Source organism: Triturus cristatus, chromosome 5_1 (genome assembly GCF_964204655.1).
Source record: "Triturus cristatus chromosome 5_1, aTriCri1.1, whole genome shotgun sequence".
Lineage (NCBI taxonomy): Eukaryota > Metazoa > Chordata > Amphibia > Caudata > Salamandridae > Triturus > Triturus cristatus.
Window position 1 is genome coordinate 657,080,927 of NC_140587.1, and position 19,743 is coordinate 657,100,669.

Here is a 19,743-nt window from a genome sequence, read left to right on the forward strand (position 1 = left end):
TTTTAGTATCCTGTAGCTCTTTCACAAGCTGAAGCTTTATCTGCTGATACTGTTTTTTTGTTTTTTTTTAAACATATTTTATTAGGGTTGGTTCACATCCATGACAAAGTATGTCTGTCTCCATAACAACATGTACTGTTATTCATTATACCTCTTTACAATGATGTTGTCACATAGCCACTTGTGTAGCGGCTTTGAGCGTGTTATAGTCCAAAGAAACAACAACCTTCATGAATGCGCATTAACATATGTGGAAAAAAGGAGAAACAGTTCTATATAGTTTGTCTCGTCAGACATCTTCACTATCTCTTATACTCTCTATACCGTGACATGTGAACACACCCTCGTTATATCCTACCTAATAAATCAAAAGAATAACGTAACAACTATGATAACTCATCCCCCCTCCCACCCTTCGGCCATATTGTTAAGTCACACATTCGCCGCTAACACCACTGTCTACACTTCACTTCGCAAGGTCTCAACACAAGCTATAGATTTTAACTTAACAATTGGAGCATTGCGTCCTGAATGAACTGGCCACCAAATCATCAACATATTCATGTTTACAATACAACAGTATTCTCATCATATTACATGAATATCGGTCGCTTTAAGTTCTTCCATTAACACATTCCCGTCCAGTGAAATAGGTTTTTTCCTCAGTCCGCGCCTTTCTTCCTTCTGAATCTGCTGATACTGTCAAGGGTAATACATTCATGTCCTGTAACAATTGTAAAGATTGCAGAGGAGTTTAAAGTTCTTCACACACATTTTATGGCAACAGATCGAAAGAAGGCCAGCTGACGCAACACTGGTGTTTGATTGGTTAGGTTGTTTGCGTTTAGCAGAGTTTGATACAGTATTCAAATATCAGGGTCTATTGACTAGTACTCTACACTCCACACCTTTGTCTCTCAGATTACATACTGCACAAAGTTATGTCTGCTAAAGCATTGCTTTGTGGATGGGACCAAGAAGCCTTTTGCTTCCCTCTCCAATCAGGACAATAAGACTTAATAGATCACTAACAGTCTTGTAGACACGGCAAGAGCATGAAAAGCTGATTAGTCCTTAACCACATAACCCTTTTTCTTTGTCCACAGTAAGTCACCGGTTTCCCGCTCCTTCCTACAGACACTTGTTTGCCAGGGGTATTTGATGCATTTATGGTATACCTGTCTTATTTTGAAAGGATGAGGGTGACTGTTCTCCATAGCCACTTTGCTCCTAACACTTATCTATGAGTTCAGTTTCCAGTTCAAAATCACCTGAACAACTAGGATCATGATAAATACTAAGTTTCCTTTAAGAATTGTAATGTTTTTATAACTGAGAAAGTTAAATTTATGATGGGCTGTGTAATTATTTCTTGTCTGTAAAATATAGTGTCTAAACAATAGTTTGCAATCATGAAATCAATGTCTAGGCAAAATATTTTTTCTTTGCTTCATACCTTTGCGAACTTGATATTGCAGTACCAGATTAAAACATACAGAATATTCCTTTTACAGGATCCAAATCGTCCCAAATCGTTAACACATCATCAGTGTATCAGGTCCATGGCACTATGTACTAGGTGTATTTAAAAGCCTTATTGGGCTAGGGCTGCTTCTTATCAACCAACCCATTAAAAGGTTGGCATAATAAAGAACACATCTGATGCCCATTGTTGTTCCACTGTGTTGAACATAAATGGCATCTTCAAAATGAAACAATTTTCACTGATAATATTAGGGCAGTTTTAAAATATTTCTGATTGGTTGGAGTGGGAAATTCTTCGGTGTGGGTAGAGAGATGTGTGAAGGCAGAAAATGCTAAGCAATGAAAAAAGTTCCAGTTATATACAGTGGCCGGCGGTACCTGATATTTAAAGGTTAAGAAACCACCACTATCTTCATGCTTCAAATGTTCTTTCCTAATAATTGGGTTTGTTGGTGACTTATTTTCAAGCCTCAGACCTTTAATAAGGAGTGTGCAGTGTAAAATCTTAGTCGCTTTGTTTAAAAGAGAAAAATGTACATTTAGCTACATCCCCTGGGGAGAATGGAGGTTTACTGGGTTAATTCCCCACTCTTCGATATTACCAGGACTGTTCCTATTGGAGCAGGGTCAAGACTGATTTGCATATGGCTGATTCTAATCTGAGGTGGCAAGGTGGGCCATAGAATGATTGGCTGGAATACTAATCAAAATATAAACAAGGTATGCCGTTCTTTGAGAGAGTAAAGAAATACTAAGTCGGATGGTTCCATGGTCAGGAATATGCTCGAATAGGATCACAGGCCCTCACACTCCCGGATGTGTGTCATGCTACACCATTGGGCTAGCTCCTCATCGGGCTGGCACTGCAATGCCCAATGGGCACCCATGAGGGGACACTTTGCTAGAGATCTTTTAAAAAAAGCTGTTTGATGAAGTGAGGGTTTGTGGTTTAAAATGTAGTGTAGATTGGTGCAGAAAGTGAAATAAAATAAGTAAAGTGATGCTCAGGAACAATCAATTTAATGAATTAGATCACTAGCATAGTTCAAATCATGTCCGCTACCTCGGGATACCATGTTTCTAGATAGCTAGGTGGGTTAATGATTTATTTGGTTAACATGTTTCTCACTTTGTTCAGTCAAAAATGATCATGTGGTGATTCTTCAGGACCTAGCAACTACCCTAATCTACACGGTGTCTGGTTTTTCTGGGTGTAAATGGTCAGTCTGAGATAACCAGTCACTCAATCAATAATAATGTAAATATTGTACCATAGATGTGATAAAAACCATCCTGAAACACAAAGACAAACATGAAAACACATATTTGTCAACCACAAATATGCGTTTCTGAACAAGGCATGTGAAGTAACTGTCAACAGCATGCCCCAGAGTAATGTGTACAGAGAACAATGTGAAACAAATTGACTCCACCACACACAAACAATAACGTGGCTTGAGTGACACCACTCTATGTGGGAGACTTTCAATGTAGGAATATTGATGAAAAATCACTAGGACTCACCCAATTAGGGTAATGGATCGAGCCTCGTAAGTAAAAGCAGAGAGAACGCCAATTAGCATCCTGGGGGAACAGAGTATTAAAATTAAGTCCGGCTTGTCTTACAGTAGCGGTAGAGAAATGCTCCGGTCTTGTGAAAGAGATACTTACACGAGCAAGGAACACCATCCATCAAGAGACCTACACCGACTCTGCTTCCTTGGAGAGAAGCGAGGCAGGCGTGGTGTGGTCTATTTAAGCTCAGGCCAATTGGAGCGCCTCAAACTGATGTGCTGCTGGAGCTTACTGGTTTACAATGCGGTACAGGCAAAGACGACCGCCATGTTGGCAGTAGGAAAACGCAAATAGCTGTAGGGTGCAATAAGGTAGAAACCAGATAGTTGGTGCCTGAAACTTTACGTAATATTAATGGTCAATCAAATTAGGGAAAGGATCACACCACCCTCTATTAACTAACATGCGAAGGAACCATTTAGTGACGCATATAAAAACAACAACATAAAGAATAGCGGTCACCTTAACGACTAACAATATCAGTCAGGCAAGAGATAAACTTGCCTCCTAGTGAAGGGGCTGTAAGATATTTTTGAAGAGTCAGATAGCAAGGGAGACACTAATACGACTCAAGCCAGTGCAGCACTCCATGTTACACAATAGTTTGCATTTTACCAATATCGTACGTGCATATAGTGTGCACCCTATTTCTTGTACAGAATGTCCAGCTAGGAGTTGAGGTAATGATGGCCAGGGGTGCCCAGTAGGTATTGCTGATTAGTCATTGTCTGTGCAGTGTGGCCGCCACAAAAGGTCTGTTAATTGTTTAATTCAGCCCATGATGTTTCATTGTTGAGACCAATAATGTGTGTGGAAAGCCAGAAAACACAGTATTGTTCTTTCCTAAACAAATTGTCTTCGCTCAAGTGTTGATGGGCCTCTAATAAAGTCCATCTAATGTCATCAGGAGAGTGGCCTACAGTTAAAAAGTGGGTACTCATTTTAGTACTGGATTTTCTAAAGCGATGTCCATAATCCTAACAGTTATTGCTCTGGTTGTCATGCATATGTATTTCATGTGGCACAGACAGGAGATCATGTATATACAGTTTTTTTAGTTGTAATATGTATGTTTTTTCTGTACCCTTGTGACAGTGTTGCTCAACTGAATTTCTTTTGTAGCATCAGTGTAGGCGCATACATGACAAGAGCTGCAAGGGAAATGCCCCACCACTAGGGGAAGATCCCATAAAAGCCTCTGACAGGTCTTATTGTTTTTCTTTGTCTAGTGTGGATCAACATATCCTTTAGGTTGGCAGTCCGTTTGTATGCAAACCCAGGTGGTGGTAGCGAAAGGTTAGTAGTTATCAAAGGAGAGTGGGGCCTGTGATCTAGATGTATCTCAATGAAAAATCTGTTGGACCCTCAAACACTATAGTGTAAAGTTTCCCTCACCATTCTTTCAACATACAATGTGAGGGATACATTACATATCCCATTTTCACATCTTCTTTTGTTTTAACCTTACCCTTATCTTTTTCTTTATTAAATCACTTTTTCAGATAAGAGGTAATTTTAAGTCAAACTTCTATTTGTGGATCCCAACCAATCTCTTGAGTTGGAGGGATTACCTCCCGGTGGAGGAAACAAGATCCAAAGATGATGCTACCAACCATTAGTACGCCAATGGCAAAGCATATACGACTGGCAGAAAAGAGCGTTTGAGGGTCCTACAGATTTTTCATTGAGATCCCTCTAGATCACTCTGTAGCGAAAGTTTGCCTGTTTGTAGGATGGCCCAGTGTTTCCTAATGATTTTTTGAAGGACATTGGACTCAGTTGTGAATGTACTGACACATGTTAGCACATCTGTACTAGGTTTAGTGCGTGGATTTAGTAGGGCACCCCTGTCGTTGATTCTTGCACGTTTCTGTGAATTTCTTATGCATTGTTGGGGTTTATATTGGGCCACTAGATTTACTGCTAGATGCTGTGCTTGGATATCGAAATTATGTGTTGTACTGCAGTTGCAGCATAAGCTGGAATACTACCCTGAGCGATTGCTAGTGGTTAGACTTATTCAAGCATCCTCCCGTGACCTTTTGTGTGCTTGATGTACCACCCTAAGTGGCCAAGGGTATGCCAAGCCCTGGGTACCTTGTTCAATGTGCCACTGCAACCCCGCTACACTTAAATGAGCACCAATCAGGGTGAAACCAGTCTTGGAGTGTGTGTGTTAGGATTTAGTGAGGACCTAGCTTGGCTGTTTGGAGTGGACTGTTCCTCTTGGAGCAGGGTCAAGAGTGATTTGCATACAACTGGGTTTGATATGAGGTAGCATGGTCTCTAAAAGAATGATGGGTTGGAATGCTACCCCAAGGGTTTGCCAGTAGTTAGGTTTATTGCCGGCATCCTAGAGGTGGGAGAGCCAACAAATTAACCAGGAGAGCCAGAGCTGCCCCAAGGATCTGGTCCAGATCTTAGAGCTTGTGCATGAGCCAAGCCCTGAACATATTTGTTGTGTAAATCATACAACAAACATTAAATAAAATACGATGCAGTGTCTTCAAAATTCTGAAATATTTATTTCATTAATATGTGAAAGCTTCGATGTTAATAGGTCTCATTACAGCACTGCACTGAGAAGTACTTTATTAAATGTAATTGTTTTTAAACATGAACGTTTGGTGCACTAAGAGGCAAGACAATTGTTATGTAAACCCTGTACATGGCTCAGATGATTCTAGAGCAGTATTATAGCCTATTAAATCAGACACAATTGATTTTTGGCCAACTGATGTTTTGGACTCACATATTTAAAACTGTTTTTTATGTGATAATGAAGAAAAAAGAGTTTGGTGAATTTAAATATTTGCCTTAGATCATACAATTTAAGTGGGAAAGGCGTGATTTAGCCAGATTTTCTGGTTTCACTTTTTACAAATCAGCCAGTAAATGGATATCCATGTGTCTTTCTTTATGTTAAGGCTTTTTTTTTACCTCTTTCTGTATTTTTCTGCAGTTTTTATATAGCACAAATTAGCCCCTTGCTCACTGTGCCACTGGACCCAAACTACACGGACTGAAGTGCCCCAGTCAGGGCAAAACCAGTCTCGGGTTGCTTGTGTTACGGTTCAGAGAAGACCTGGCTTGGTGGTTCGGGCTGGATTGTTCTTATTGGAGCAGGGTCAAGACTGATTTGCATATGGCTGGGTCTAATCTGAGGTGGCATAGTAGGAAAAAGAATGATGGGTTGGAATACTATCCCGAGCAATTGCCAGTGGCTAAACTTATTGCAAGCATCCTCCCATATCCTTTGAGTGCTTAATGTTATATTTGGCCATATCTCATGAGCAGTTGGATTTAGAAGTTTGAGTCTACCAACATTGCCACGTTTTAATATCCTACCATTTTAAGTGTCTTTAAATTTGGTGCAGCCACACATTTTTCCATGAACATGATCAAGAAACATACACATAGAAGGGTTTTTGTAACATTCAACCATTGGTTGCTTTTGGTTTGCCTTTGCTTGAGAAAGTGGCATTCATACTGCCCAGAAGATTACTTCATTGGTAGATTGGCAATATTACTCTCCCAATGGGGTGCATCTCTTGCACTGAAGACATAAGCCTTTACTCATGTAAGTAATACACAGAAAATTTGAGGCAGCCCTCATTGACTTTTTGCTAGTGTTGCTCACATTTTAAATCAGCCCACAGAATAGCCGTTTGCTGTCTGCCATCATGTGAGTCTACCTCAAGAAGAGACCGGCAAGGGAGCTGGGTTATGGCCACCTTGCATCCTTGACCATGGTGCACCACCCACCACTTAGCTGTTGTGTCTGTAGCACTAGTGCTGGAGAAACTGTAGTTTGGACACCATACATAGGGGGACCTAAATCAGCATTTAAAATGTACAGCACAAGAGCAGCAGCTAAGGTGCCTTGTGGTGCTGAACACCACTTGGGATAGGCTTGCATCATTAGGGCTAGGCTCTCCCTGATCCAATGAGCTGCTTGTATCTGTCATTGTTATCTGTGTACTCTTTTCAGCATGGAGTGATGCATGCGTGGGCCGATGAGGCAAGCAGGAGCAATAGGTAGGGGGCCTAAAGATCCACTGCTCATTATCTGTGCTGGATGATTTCATTTGTATGTGCCCAACCCTATCTGGAGATGGTGGCAGTAGCCACTAGCAGATCTGCAAGAAGGTGTGAGATCCTGGTACAAAGAATCCTCTGTGTTAAATTCACAGTGTTGCAGAGCGCTGCATGTCTGGGGTATTGAGGGCAACAGTTTCCAGCAGTGATCCCTCCTCATGAGCACAGGTATCTACTGTTCAGCTCAGGTGATTTAAACTGAGGCACTCCACCTCTACTTGAAAGTGTGGGTGGGAGGTGGTAGCCAGGCTGTGAGTGGATGTGCTGCATCCTGGCATATATAGTCCATAGTGTCAGCCCCTCTGGGATGATGAGTTATGATGTCCTAGGGCAATGACCATGCAAACTCTTTGCATCCTTCAATGCCTCATGGCCAGCTCTACTGGAATTATGTAATTGTGCGGCCACAACGTTTTTTGCATGATAATGGATTTGCCACATTTGCCACATAATCCATCATCTGATGCATAATCTGAAGATATTAACATCTTTTTTGTGGTTTACAGTTTATATGTTACTAGAAATGCTTCAGCGTATTTAGCTACGCAGTGGAAGACACTTTGCAAAGGTTGACTGGACACCTTTCTGTTGTTTATTGTTATACTTTGGTGTTAAACTGGTACGAATGAAGGTGCAACCTTTGTCCACGCAGAGATAACAAGTGTACAAATGACAAAATAATGATATAATACTATCACAAAATATGTTCTTTATAATGCATAATTTGCCGTTTTTGCTGCATAGTTTAGTCACCAATACCACATAATTTGGCTTTTCCTGACACATGATTTCAGTGGTCCTGCTCATGCCTGAGAAGATACAACATTGCAAAGCACATACCGCATCACAACACTGGTCTGTGATAATGTAACCTAATGGAAATGGAGATTCATGTATGTCAAGATTATGTCTAAAAACTGGATTGTATTACATACATGTAATGTAGACCATATAAGAAGTGGGGTTGGTAAGAGGTTGTTTGCGCCCCACACTGGGCCCAGTAATGTAGCACTACATGATATCCCATTGGCAAAATTGCGGAGAACCCCCTAAAATGTCACTGCTGGCTTTCTCCAAGAAATAAAACGTTCTAGGGTCAAGCATGAAGAGGGGGGCAACACACTGAATAGTTTGGGTGTGCCACATAGACTCCTGGGGACATTGGCAAACATCTACATCTTAGATAACAGCACACTTGCTGTGTTACAGGCACTGCACACTGGGGTCCAAAATGGAATCACATCACTGTCCACAAAATGGCAGCTTTGTCTCATTGCAATTGTAGACATTATGAAAGGTTTACTCTAGAATGAGAAGAAGCTAATGCAATTATTTCAGATCTACCTCAGGTGCATTTTTGGGGGAAATAAAATTAGGTTGCTGTCTTGCAAGAACGGCGGTTTCATTGAGAAACGTGCTTTGGTCATGACTGCCTTTGGGAACTTCCAAAGGACGTGTCTGGCGCAAGGTTATGGAAATCCCATGCTCATGTGGCGAACATGAGCCCTCTTTCTAGATTGAAGGGGTCATCCAGTGAAGAGAAAAGAACAGTCTTGTTTCCCTTGTTCTGTACGATTAACAATCAGCAACAATAGGCATTCTGGAATGTTCCTTTGATGAGGACTGCTTGGGTTTTGCGACTTACTGTGACAGTATTCACTGAATGGCCCCTATAGCAGTAGGTATTTGCAAACATTGGTGAATGCATTCACCAAAGTTCACCAAGTTACACTGAAAAGGTGCCCATGTACGTGCAGAAGGAAACATGAGAAGCAGCACCACTTGACCCATTTTTCAGGGGCACGAGGGGACCCTTAGGAAGATGAAGACAATAGGTGGAAGTGTGGGCGCTTCTTAAATATCATCAGGGCCACTGGAGTTATGTGATTCTGCGGCTGTGGCTTTTTTCGCATGATTGTGAATAGGCTGCATTTGCCATATGCGCCATCATCTGCTGCAAAATCTGCAGATTTTAACACAAAAATTGTTTCTATCTGAAGCCACTGAAAGGGTACTAAAAATGTAGCTACATGGGTTTGGTCAGAGTAGAACGCAGTTTTGCAAAAGTTCACTGGTCATCTTTCAGATGCTTATATCTGTGTTTGGTTGTTAAATTGGTATTAATGAGGCGAAATCTTTGCCCAGACAGCATTACCTTGTGTAAAAATGACAAAATTAATGCGGTAATACTATCAGAAAATGTGCCACATTATGCGTCATAATTTGCCTTTTCGTGTCGCATAATTTAGTCAGCCTTGCCGCCTAATTCTGGTGGACCTGAATATATACACAAGCGCTTGTTCCGCTGGGTCATAAGCTAATAATGTTTGGGTTGGAACATTTCGTGGTTATCCAGACCACGGCAATTTACGTCACGCCGTTGTTCTAACTTACACAGGTCCTTATTTTAGACCACATTAATCAGGTCCAGAATCACAGGGGTTTCTATACACCGCCCGCCCCGCCTCCCTGAAGCACGCAGCTCCCTGCTGCAGTGCCCACCGCGCGCTGCCAGATGCGTGGGATGGGCTGTTCTGGAGAGGGGAAGCCGTTGCCGGGCCTGGCTTCCCCCTCAGCATCTCCCATTGATCACAGAGAGGAGCGGTTTGGCTGCTAAGCAACCCAACTGCAGAGGCTCCGGGAGGCAGAGGAACTTCGGCGTTCACTGCAATTCACGCCGCAGCGTCAACAAAGGCACGTCATCCTTCGCATTAGGTAACACCTCGGGTCTGTTTCTACCCAAACAACTGGCATTCCTGGAGGGAGGCGGAAGCGGCCAGAGATGGGTGTACTGCGAAGTCGAATGAGATTCTTGTCTAGTGTTTTAGATCCTGTAGTCTGGGGACTCGGGCCTGCTCTTCCTGGGGTGTTTGCTTTGAGTCCAGTATCGAGACTGTTAAAACGGAACAGAAATATACCTCGTGATTATGTGCAAGCTACAAAATACACCCCCTACCCAGAGCCATAACAATCACTTGCTCCTCTCACGCCCTTACCACGTATACAAGCAGGTCAGCTCTATGACCTACATGCCACAGCCCTAACTTCTCGAGATGACACCGACCTTCTGCAGACCATTCTCCTGGACACTTAACAGACACAGCAGCCTTCACACAAACCACTGACCGCCGTAGTATCCACTCACTCAACAGACCCCGCGCAGCTTTTTCATCTAAGCACCACACAGAGCTCAGGCCGTTCCATTCTATACACTACACAGTACACCATATCCCCGTGACACTATCATCCAGGCACCACACAGACCACTTTCAGCCCTCTCATCTACTCACCTCAACCCCTGTGACACTATCATGCAGTCACCACACAGACCACTTACACCCCTCTCATCTGCACATCACACCCCGTGGGACCATATCCTCCAGGCACCACACAGACCACTTACAGACCTCTCATCTACTCACCTCAACCCACGTGACACTATCATCCAGGCACCACACAGACCACTTACACTCCTCTCATCTGCACATCACACCCCGTGGGACCCAATCTTCCAGGCACCACACAGACCACTTACAGACCTCTCATCTACTCACCTCAACCCCCGTGACACTATCATCCAGGCACAGACCACTTACAGCCCTCTCATCTACTTACCTCAACCCCCGTGACACTATCATCCAGGCACCACACAGACCACTTACACCGCTCTCATCTGCACATCACACCCCGTGGGACCATATCCTCCAGGCACCACACAGACCACTTACAGACCTCTCATCTACTCACCTCAACCCACGTGACACTATCATCCAGGCACCACACAGACCACTTACACTCCTCTGATCTGCACATCACACCCCGTGGGACCCAATCTTCCAGGCACCACACAGACCACTTACAGACCTCTCATCTACTCACCTCAACCCCCGTGACACTATCATCCAGGCACAGACCACTTACAGCCCTCTCATCTACTTACCTCAACCCCCGTGACACTATCATCCAGGCACCACACAGACCACTTACACCGCTCTCATCTGCACATCACACCCCGTGACCCTGTCATCCAGGCACCACGCATGCCACTTACAGCCCTCTCAACTGCACACCGCAGGCCATGTAGCCCTATCATCCAGGCACCACACGGACCACCTGCAGCCTTAGTATATAGAATCACATCACGCCCAATACAGCCCACTCAGCCACACAATGCACAGACCTCTAAAGCAACCAAGATCTCTACACCGCATTATCTCGCCAAGACCCCCGCAGCCCTACCACACAGACACCACCTGCAGCATTAGCATCTACACACCGCACCCACTGCAGCTGTCTCATCCAAACACCACAATGACCACTACAATCAGATGATGTGACCACCATTCCCTGCAGCCCTGTCGTCGCCCATGCACTGCACATGCCCACACAGCCACACATAGCCACACATCTCGCCCACTGCAGCCCTATCACCCCGCCCCACACACACACCTCTGGCCCTATTATCTACACAGAACCCACTGTCCAAATATCTAACCACATTCGTGTACAGCCTCTCCATCCAGTCGTTACACTGGCCCATACTATCCTCAAATCTACACACCACACCCCTGTTACCGTGTCATTGATACAATATACAGACTTCATGTGGTCCTGTCACCTGCAACAGCACATACATATCCCGAACACACCACCCGACAGCCGTAAAGGCTGCTCAGCACAGATCCCTTGCCCTTGTATCACCTGCACATCATCACACAGACCCCTTACCCAGTCACAAAATCCACACTAGTCTATGATCCATAGACTGGCCAACTGCAGCTTACCATACACATACCACACGCATGTAATACCTTACAGTCCTCACATTCACATACCACGAAGTTCTTCTGTGTCTACCCAGCACACTGGCCTTTGGCTACGCATATTAAAAAATATTTTTTTTCTCAGCGTTGTGTTATTGAAAGTGTTTGTAAATACCTAATAATTGACGTTGAGATTATTGTCTGGATTCTGTGCTGGGAAACCCTCGGTATGGTTTCTGGCACTTGACCTGAAGTACAGAAGATGAATACTGTAGTTTGTTGGCTACGGTTCCCGCTTCCAGAGCGTCTCTTTTCAGCGCTTCCCACCCACTCACAATCCACCCACTCGTACTGCCGCTCTTGGACACACGGGGGTGGACTGCGCGGCTTTGCGTGCTTGACGGGAAGCTCTTCCGAGTGCCCCTGGTACTCCAGGGGCTCGCTTCAGTGCGCACGTGTGCTGTTTCACGAATTACCACTACGGGAATCCCCGGGTGCTCTCTAGAAGCGCTGGCTGTTGTGAGCGCGCGTGCCTGAGTATGTGTCAGCATCGCGGTGACCTGATCACCCCGCCCGACCTGTACAGGTGGGCCCGCGATCTGTGGCTTCGGCGCTCAGGACTCATGTACATATTTCCTGGCACGCATTAAGTACAGTGTGGGCAGTGTCAAAGGAATCTCGAGTCTGTGCTTCTCCCGGTGAACTCTAGATGTCCTGAGAGAAATGTTTCAGCACCATGGATATCTCCCTTCCGTCTGCATTGGGTGCCATACTATAGATGTGTGCTGCAGGGGGCTTCAGCACCTTGCACAGCTCCAGGCTCACCCTGCCGGCACGGGCTGACAGTGAGGTCAGGACCCCGGACAGTTCCTGTTCTTGTCTGGAAGTACCAATTGAATTGTGTTCACGTGCGCTGGCGGTAATGTCAGCACGCGGACAGCTCCCAGTGTCTCTTGCAGGCCGCGATCCGCGCTCAGCACTCTGGATAGCTCCCAGCCTCAGCCAGGGTGAAAATGCAGCCCTGTGCCAGATCCCGAGTCCCAGCAGTAGAGAAAGTATTTATCTGAAAATTCGAAATGCCCAGTGGGCAATGGCGAGGCGGATCCGTTTCTTAGACATGAATAAATGAATGAATTAATTTATTTGTTTCCGTATTTATTTGTGTGTTTTATTTATGTATTTGCGGTTTTGTATAGCGTGGACTACATGAATTCACTCGACGTCAGAAGGCTGTACAGTGTAGTAATTGTATAAAGCAGCGTTGATAAATGTATAATATCAAAGTCAATTAGAAGTTTGACCTTAAAAGCAGTCGTGAAGACGTTAACGACAGTACACATATGTGCAAGTTATGACGACCGGGTACTAGATTCTCAAATAAACAACAACATGAATTGAGGATGGAGTTATGCGCGCACCTCCAAGGACTCTAAGCGGAAAGAGGGCGCGTCCACGGAGTACACAGAGGAGCAAATATCCCTGAGTGGGGTGACAGGACTTCTTCCATTCCTCTTTTGAACACAGTGGGGGCAGGGCGCATTCCCTCGGTTTAGTTGGAATGTTATTCCAAATCTGGGCTGCAGCCCCTGGCAAAACACAGATCTTGTACTAGGGCTCGCTTGACTTTAGGGGCAGTGTCACCCCTACTAATTGGTGATTTGGTGAAATCATGTAATGTTGTGCTATTCAACTTTCTAGCACGCCTGCCTTCTGCTTGGCTTTGCAGCAAGGAGGAGTAAGATTCCATCACAAACCAAAGTCTGACATGACTGGTGAAGTTGGGCCATTAGAGATTCATTGCTTCCAGGTGTGTCTTAATCTTATTAGTCAATTTTCATCTTCCCAACCCAAGCACGAGCACCTTTTATAAAATTAAAAACACAAAACAGGTTACATGATATCTATAAAAAAAAAACAGAACGGGTGACATAATTTCTAAGAAAACAAAACTGTTGACATCTTATCCAAATGTAGCTTAGCAATGGCTGGGGGTAGAAGATTACACTAGTGAGGAAGTAGGGAGCAGCTACAGCAGAAGCAGGGTCTGTGTTCAGTGCTACGAATGGAAGGAATCCAACTCTGAAAATCCACAAAATGGGAGGGCTAGGAAGCGTAAAGTGGTAGACTCATGGGCAGTTTAGAATTTGTAAACGAATGTGTGCCGAAGCCCACATTTTTCACTGAAGCCCTCAGCTTGCACTGCCGTAGGTGAGGGTGACAAATACCAAGGCTAGAGAGTCTTGTGTCCACTTCGTGGCTGTTTAATCCACCATCAGACACAGCATGCCTTTTTATCTCACTCTTGCAGGCTCTTTTTTTATCCCTGCTTTCTTCCCTTGTTACTGTGCTTCTGCTTTCTCTTACTCCCCCTTTTCCCTTTTTGTGTGTTTATCTCTCTTGCTCTGGATCAAACTGTGATGAAGAAAAATAACTACCAGTCCCCAAAATGAGTGCAGATGGGCCCCGCCTGCAACCACCAGCTCAAGTTAAGCACTGGTCATGGGTAAAGGGAGGGATCTTGAGAGGTGAAGTCACGGGGGCCTGAATCACGATGAAAGGAAATGTCGTGAATAAAAGCAGAGTCAATTAATGTCGGTCTGCCAGGACATTTGCGTATTTATTCCAAAGAGATTGCTTAGTAAAGCTGCTTAACTTACTTCAGATGATAAAACATTAATTTTAAGATAGTTAAGTGGCTTAAAGCGCTTGTTGTAGAGATGTATGTGTATGCTGCAACTCTGAGGGACCAATAACAGTATTACACACCCCTGACTGTCCCACAGACCAGGCACAGAACTACGTATCTTGCATAGATGCAGTGATCGAGGGAATCAAAACAACTTTCAAATCACTAGTTTATCTCGCGTAACCCTGAGAAGTGGCATGCTCAGTTCATCTTTGTTTGCTCTGAAGTTGTGCTAACTCCGGTGACAAGGTGAGAGTTTACATAGGGGGCTGTTTGACATGAAACATCTGCTCCTAGTGGGATACAATTGAAACAAAAGGGATCCCTAATTACCGATTGAAATAGGTTGTTTGCAGTGGGGAGCAAGGTGACTTGCCCCTTCCCCTTCGGGCTGCTAATCCAACAAACACACTGAAAGTGCGCAAATATCGGTGCATAAACCAGGTGCTGACATATTGCACAGAATAGACTCCCTGAGGCTGGCCAGGAACCAGCTCAATGATGGCTACTGGAACCGAAACCCAGCCGGTCCCCCCTATATTCCAGCCTGTGTTTCCATGGCTGCGTGCCAGTCTGGGTGCGGGCCTGTTCTCTGCTGCCAATGTTTTACTGTAGGGTTGCCTTACCATAGAGAACACCGGCTCCTGAAATGCTTTACTATTTGACTCTGGGTGCGGAGCAGAGACATTCACAGTGCCCATACCTGGAGAAGGGAGCCCTGAGCTGGGCCTTGCATTTAAGAGTCCGCAACCCTACAGTGTATAATGACAGCGCCGCGCACGCACCCGAGGGTCTGAGAATATATCAAAGGCCGCCTCGGAAGCACTTCCTCTCGTCTTTGTGCAGAGCTCGTAAAGTAGGCAGGCCTTATTAACGGATCTATTTGTAACGCCGAGATTTATCTCCGTATCCAGGGAGCCCTGATTCCAGCTCCGGTGTAATTAGAGGAAGTGACGCCAGCGTTATTTGTGTGTCCGCGCAATGTTTCCTCTCCCGCTGGAGGGAATGTGGCATTGCCGTCTCGCGCAAAATATTGTCTTCCTGATTCAGCCGGCGCGCGCGCGGCGGAAGCGAGAGGGGGCGGGACTCTGGCGTGTTACCTGGGGCTGGACCTCCCCTCTGTGTTTCTGCCGAACGTATTTTATTCGCAAGCGCCAGTAAACCGATTTTTAAAGGCTGAAACAGCCACAGGCTATGACGAGTCTTGTTCAACATCCAAGCCCCGGCCCACTCCGCTGTGTGTAAAAAATACAAAAAGAACAGGGGCAATAATTCCAAGGCGCGGCCAGCGACCCTCACCCCAACATACACACTCACCACAATCAGCGCCCTCTTTCGTGCGCCCTGTCTCTCTCGTCCTGCAAATCTAAGTACACTCCAATGGTCACCCCACAAATAGGCTGCGCTTCCGACACCCTCTGCGAAGCGGGAAGGATGGGTGGAAGGGTGGTTGCGTTGGTGGTTGGCTGCGTGGTTGCATGGATGGGTGTATATGTTTGGGTAAACCAGATATGCCAGTAGGCAGAAACATATATGGATAGACTTACAGAAATACAGATACATTGTCAGCAAGATGGATGGATGGATGGATGGATGGATGGATAGATTCAAACAATTTTGCAAATATTCATTTTGGCAGCCAGTCGGCCCCTGCAGCCAGAAAGCAATATAGATGGATATACAGTCAGAAAGATGGATGTACAGAACAACAGATTGGTGGATGTATGGGTGGAAGGGGTAGTAAGTGTGGAGAGGTGCACTTTGGGTGGGTAGATTAAGACTGACAAACGTGTAGAAAGATGGAAAGATGAAAGGATTGTTGGATCAGGTGGTAATGGAGTAGACAGATGGTAAAAATGGCTTATGGGTTGACAGATGGATGAATGAGTTTGAAAGTAATACATGTGGGTAGATCTAGAGTGATAGACATATAGACAAAGTGATTAACAGAATGATGGTGGATGGTTGGTTATGGTATGTATGGATGCATAAATTGGTGGGTGGGTGGGTGGATAAATGGGCGTAGGAGTAAAACATTTGCAGATGTATCTTGACAGACATATACATAAACTCACAGATGAATGTACGGAGAGATGAACTGTTGTCTGGGTGAATGGATAGATGGAAAAATGGGTCTATGGAAAGATGAATAGATGTAAATTTTAAGTGAGTGTTAGCCCATGGGTGGGTAGATAGATAGATAGATAGATAGATAGATAGATAGATAGATAGATAGATAGATAGATAGATATGCTTTGAAGAAAGGTGGATAGATTGGCAATTACAGTGTTTTATTTCAGTCACAATTTTGATAGGAAAGAGTTCCTCAAGTGTGGTATCAAATGTTCCTGTGAAATAAATTAGGGTGATTTCTTAAGGATTCTGGTAGATTAAAACAAGTACAAGAAGACTAAAACGTGGAAACTATTGGAATGTGATATATCTATCAACCGTGTAGTGTATTGCAGAGCTCTGCTTCATCACAGTGTAATGTGGTGCATTGTTTTGCTTTAGGAATATAAGGCTGCTGTGGTGTTTTGCTTTAGTAATATATCTGTTGGCTGATTTAATTGGTTGGTTTGTGTTGGTTTAGTAATATATCCATATGCCAATGTAATGTGGTGCTGTGTGTTGCTTTATCTGCTGCTAAAGTGTGGTGTGGTGTGTTGCCTTCTCAGCCGGTTTAGTGTGATGCTGTGTGTGACTTTAGTGATACATCTACAGGTCCATGTAGTATGAGGCTGTGTGCTACTTTATCAGCCAGTGTAATATTGTGCTGTATGTTGCCTTAACGTGTGGTGCTTTTTGTGTGCTGCTTTAGTGATACATGTATAGGCTGGTGTAGCGTAGTGATGTTTGTTGCTTTATGAGCTGGAGTAGTGTGATGCTGTGCACTGCTTTTGTGATATACCTATAGGCTGAAGTAGCGTGGTGCTGTATGCTGTTTTAGTGATGCATCCATAGGCTTGTGTAGTGCGGTCTCTGCGTTGCTTTACTAATGTATCTATAGGCCAAAGTAGTCTGATGCTGTGTGTTGCTTTTGTGATATGGCTAAATGCTGCTGTATAGTAGTGCTGTCTTCTGTTGCTTGACTAGGCCGGTGTAATGTGGTGCTGCGGTTTGCTTTGGTGATATATTTATAAGTCGGTGTAGTGTGGTGCTGTGGTTAGTGATGTAACTATAGGCTACTTAAGTGTGCGGCTGTTTGTTGTTGCGTCAGCCGGGTATTGTGGTGTGTGTTGCTTTACTGATGCATCCAGTACTTTGAAACAGAGGTTTCAGGTGGTGTCCACCGGCTCTCATTTTTGGGGACCAGCACCTATTTTTCCTCAAAAGACTTTGACTCAGAGCAAGAGAGAGAAAAACACAAAAAGATGAAAAGAAGATGAAGAGAAAAACAATGACAAAGGGAGAAAGCAGGAAACGAAACCTGAAAGAGTGAGATAAAAATGTAATGAGTGCCTGGTGGGGGATAAAAGAGGATTGAGGTGGAATCCAAACTAACCAGCCAGGTAAACAGCAACCCTGATATTCGACAGGGCCGCAGGCTGCTGTGAAATCTTTGAGCACAGCACTTATTATTTTACAAGTCAAGCACTGGATATATCTGTAGGCTGGTGTAGTGTCATGCTGTGTCTAGCTTTAGTAATGTTTTGGGCTGGTGTAATGCGGAGTTGTGTGTTACTTTAGTAATACATGTATAGGGCGGTGTGGTTTGGTGCAGTGTGTTGCTTTACACGCTGGTCTAGTGTGCTGCTGTGAGTTGCTTTCATGATATAACTATAGTCGGTGTAATGTGGTATTTTGCGTTACTTTAGTAGTACAACTGTAGGCTGGCGTAGTGTGGTGATGTGCGTTGCTTTAGTGATTTGGCTATAAGTTTTTGTAGTGTGATGTTGTATGTTGCTTTATAAGCCAGTGTGGTGTAGTGCTGCGTGTTGCTTTAGTGATGTACCGATAGGCCGGTGTAGTGTGGTGCTGTGTGTGGCTTTATCAGTAGGTGTAGTGTGGTACTGTGTGTGGCTTTATCAGTAGGTGTGGTGTGCTGTGTTGCTTGCTTTATCAGCCAGTGTAGCATGGTGCTTTGAGTTGTTTTAGTGATATATCTACATGTCGGTGTGTTAAGAGTTATGTGCTGTTTTCGGTGTGTCCCCCCTCACCCCCTCTTTGCCGGCTTGCCTCCTCTTCCGAGTTGTGGTGTGCGCCGAGCTCCCCCTCAGACGCTGAGGATTGCTCGATGCGGCTCACTTGAATGTTTCATAATATAGTGCGGATTAAGGTGAAAAAGCATGAATGTTGTGCCCGTCCAGGATGCACGCGCTTCCGGAAAACGAGCGCACTGTCTAGGGATTCGGCGGGAGGGGGGTGCTGGCAGCGCTCACAGCGCAGCGTGTAATCGCCCTCCCTGGCACTCCAGGCTCATTGCCATCCTCTCGCAGCCGCGGCAAGCCCCCTCGCCCTGCGCTCCCGCCAGCTTCAGCGCCCGGTGTCGGGGCTACCTCCGGTCACCCCAGGGGCTCTGCGGAGAGGCCAACACCACAAGGGATTACTTTAGGGGAGCCGGGTACGCACCTGCGAGCTCACCCCGCCCCCCGGACACATGCGTATGGAAGATGAGCAGCCCGTACTGGGAGAGCCGCCCACCCTGGAGGGAAGTGAGCCCGGGAAGGGTGCCGAGGGGGCCCCCGCTGCCGACAGCCAGGGGGTAAGTACACTGAATGAGGATGGGCCATGGGACGGGGTATTAGGGGCTGTGTGTCAGGTGGTTTTTCCTGTGAACGGAGATGGGAATTACCTCCGGGGGCAGTTTCCTAGTGATTTCACGTGATGGTAATGGTAGTCGGAGGAGGGTCGGATTGGGTGGGAGTATTTTTGAACCGTAAGCACCACCTCCGGGTTGTGTTGCCGATTAGTTCGTACAAAAAGAGGCGAATCTGAAAGCGCTTCCTTTCGTTTTTGAAGATAGTTGCCCATACCGCTTCAACGACGGATGGGTTTCTTCTCGGATTCTTTTACAGGCGTTGTTCTGGTAAAAAAAGAAAAAATATATCAGATTGGGTGTTCCAGCTGTCTGTCCTGCTGCACTGAAACTTTGCTGCAGGCAAACTCGTGCGACGTTCACCGTGGTGCTCAGAA

The 19,743-nt window shown here is 45.1% G+C and overlaps 1 protein-coding gene across 2 annotated transcripts in view; it reads left to right on the top strand.

Moving 5' to 3' along the window:
- Window positions 1-19,743, top strand: part of LOC146831343 (regulator of G protein signaling 20-like) — a 434,196-nt gene that overhangs the window by 6,257 nt on the left and 408,196 nt on the right. Inside the window, exon 1 of one of the 2 annotated variants that reach the window (XM_085605620.1) lies at window positions 19,068-19,312. The exons of the other annotated variant lie outside the window; for it this stretch is intronic. Coding sequence (XP_085461746.1) covers window positions 19,208-19,312 — 105 coding nt within the window. The 5' untranslated portion in view covers window positions 19,068-19,207. Of the gene's footprint in view, window positions 1-19,067; window positions 19,313-19,743 lie in introns of those variants that run through there. 2 annotated transcript variants of the gene reach the window in all.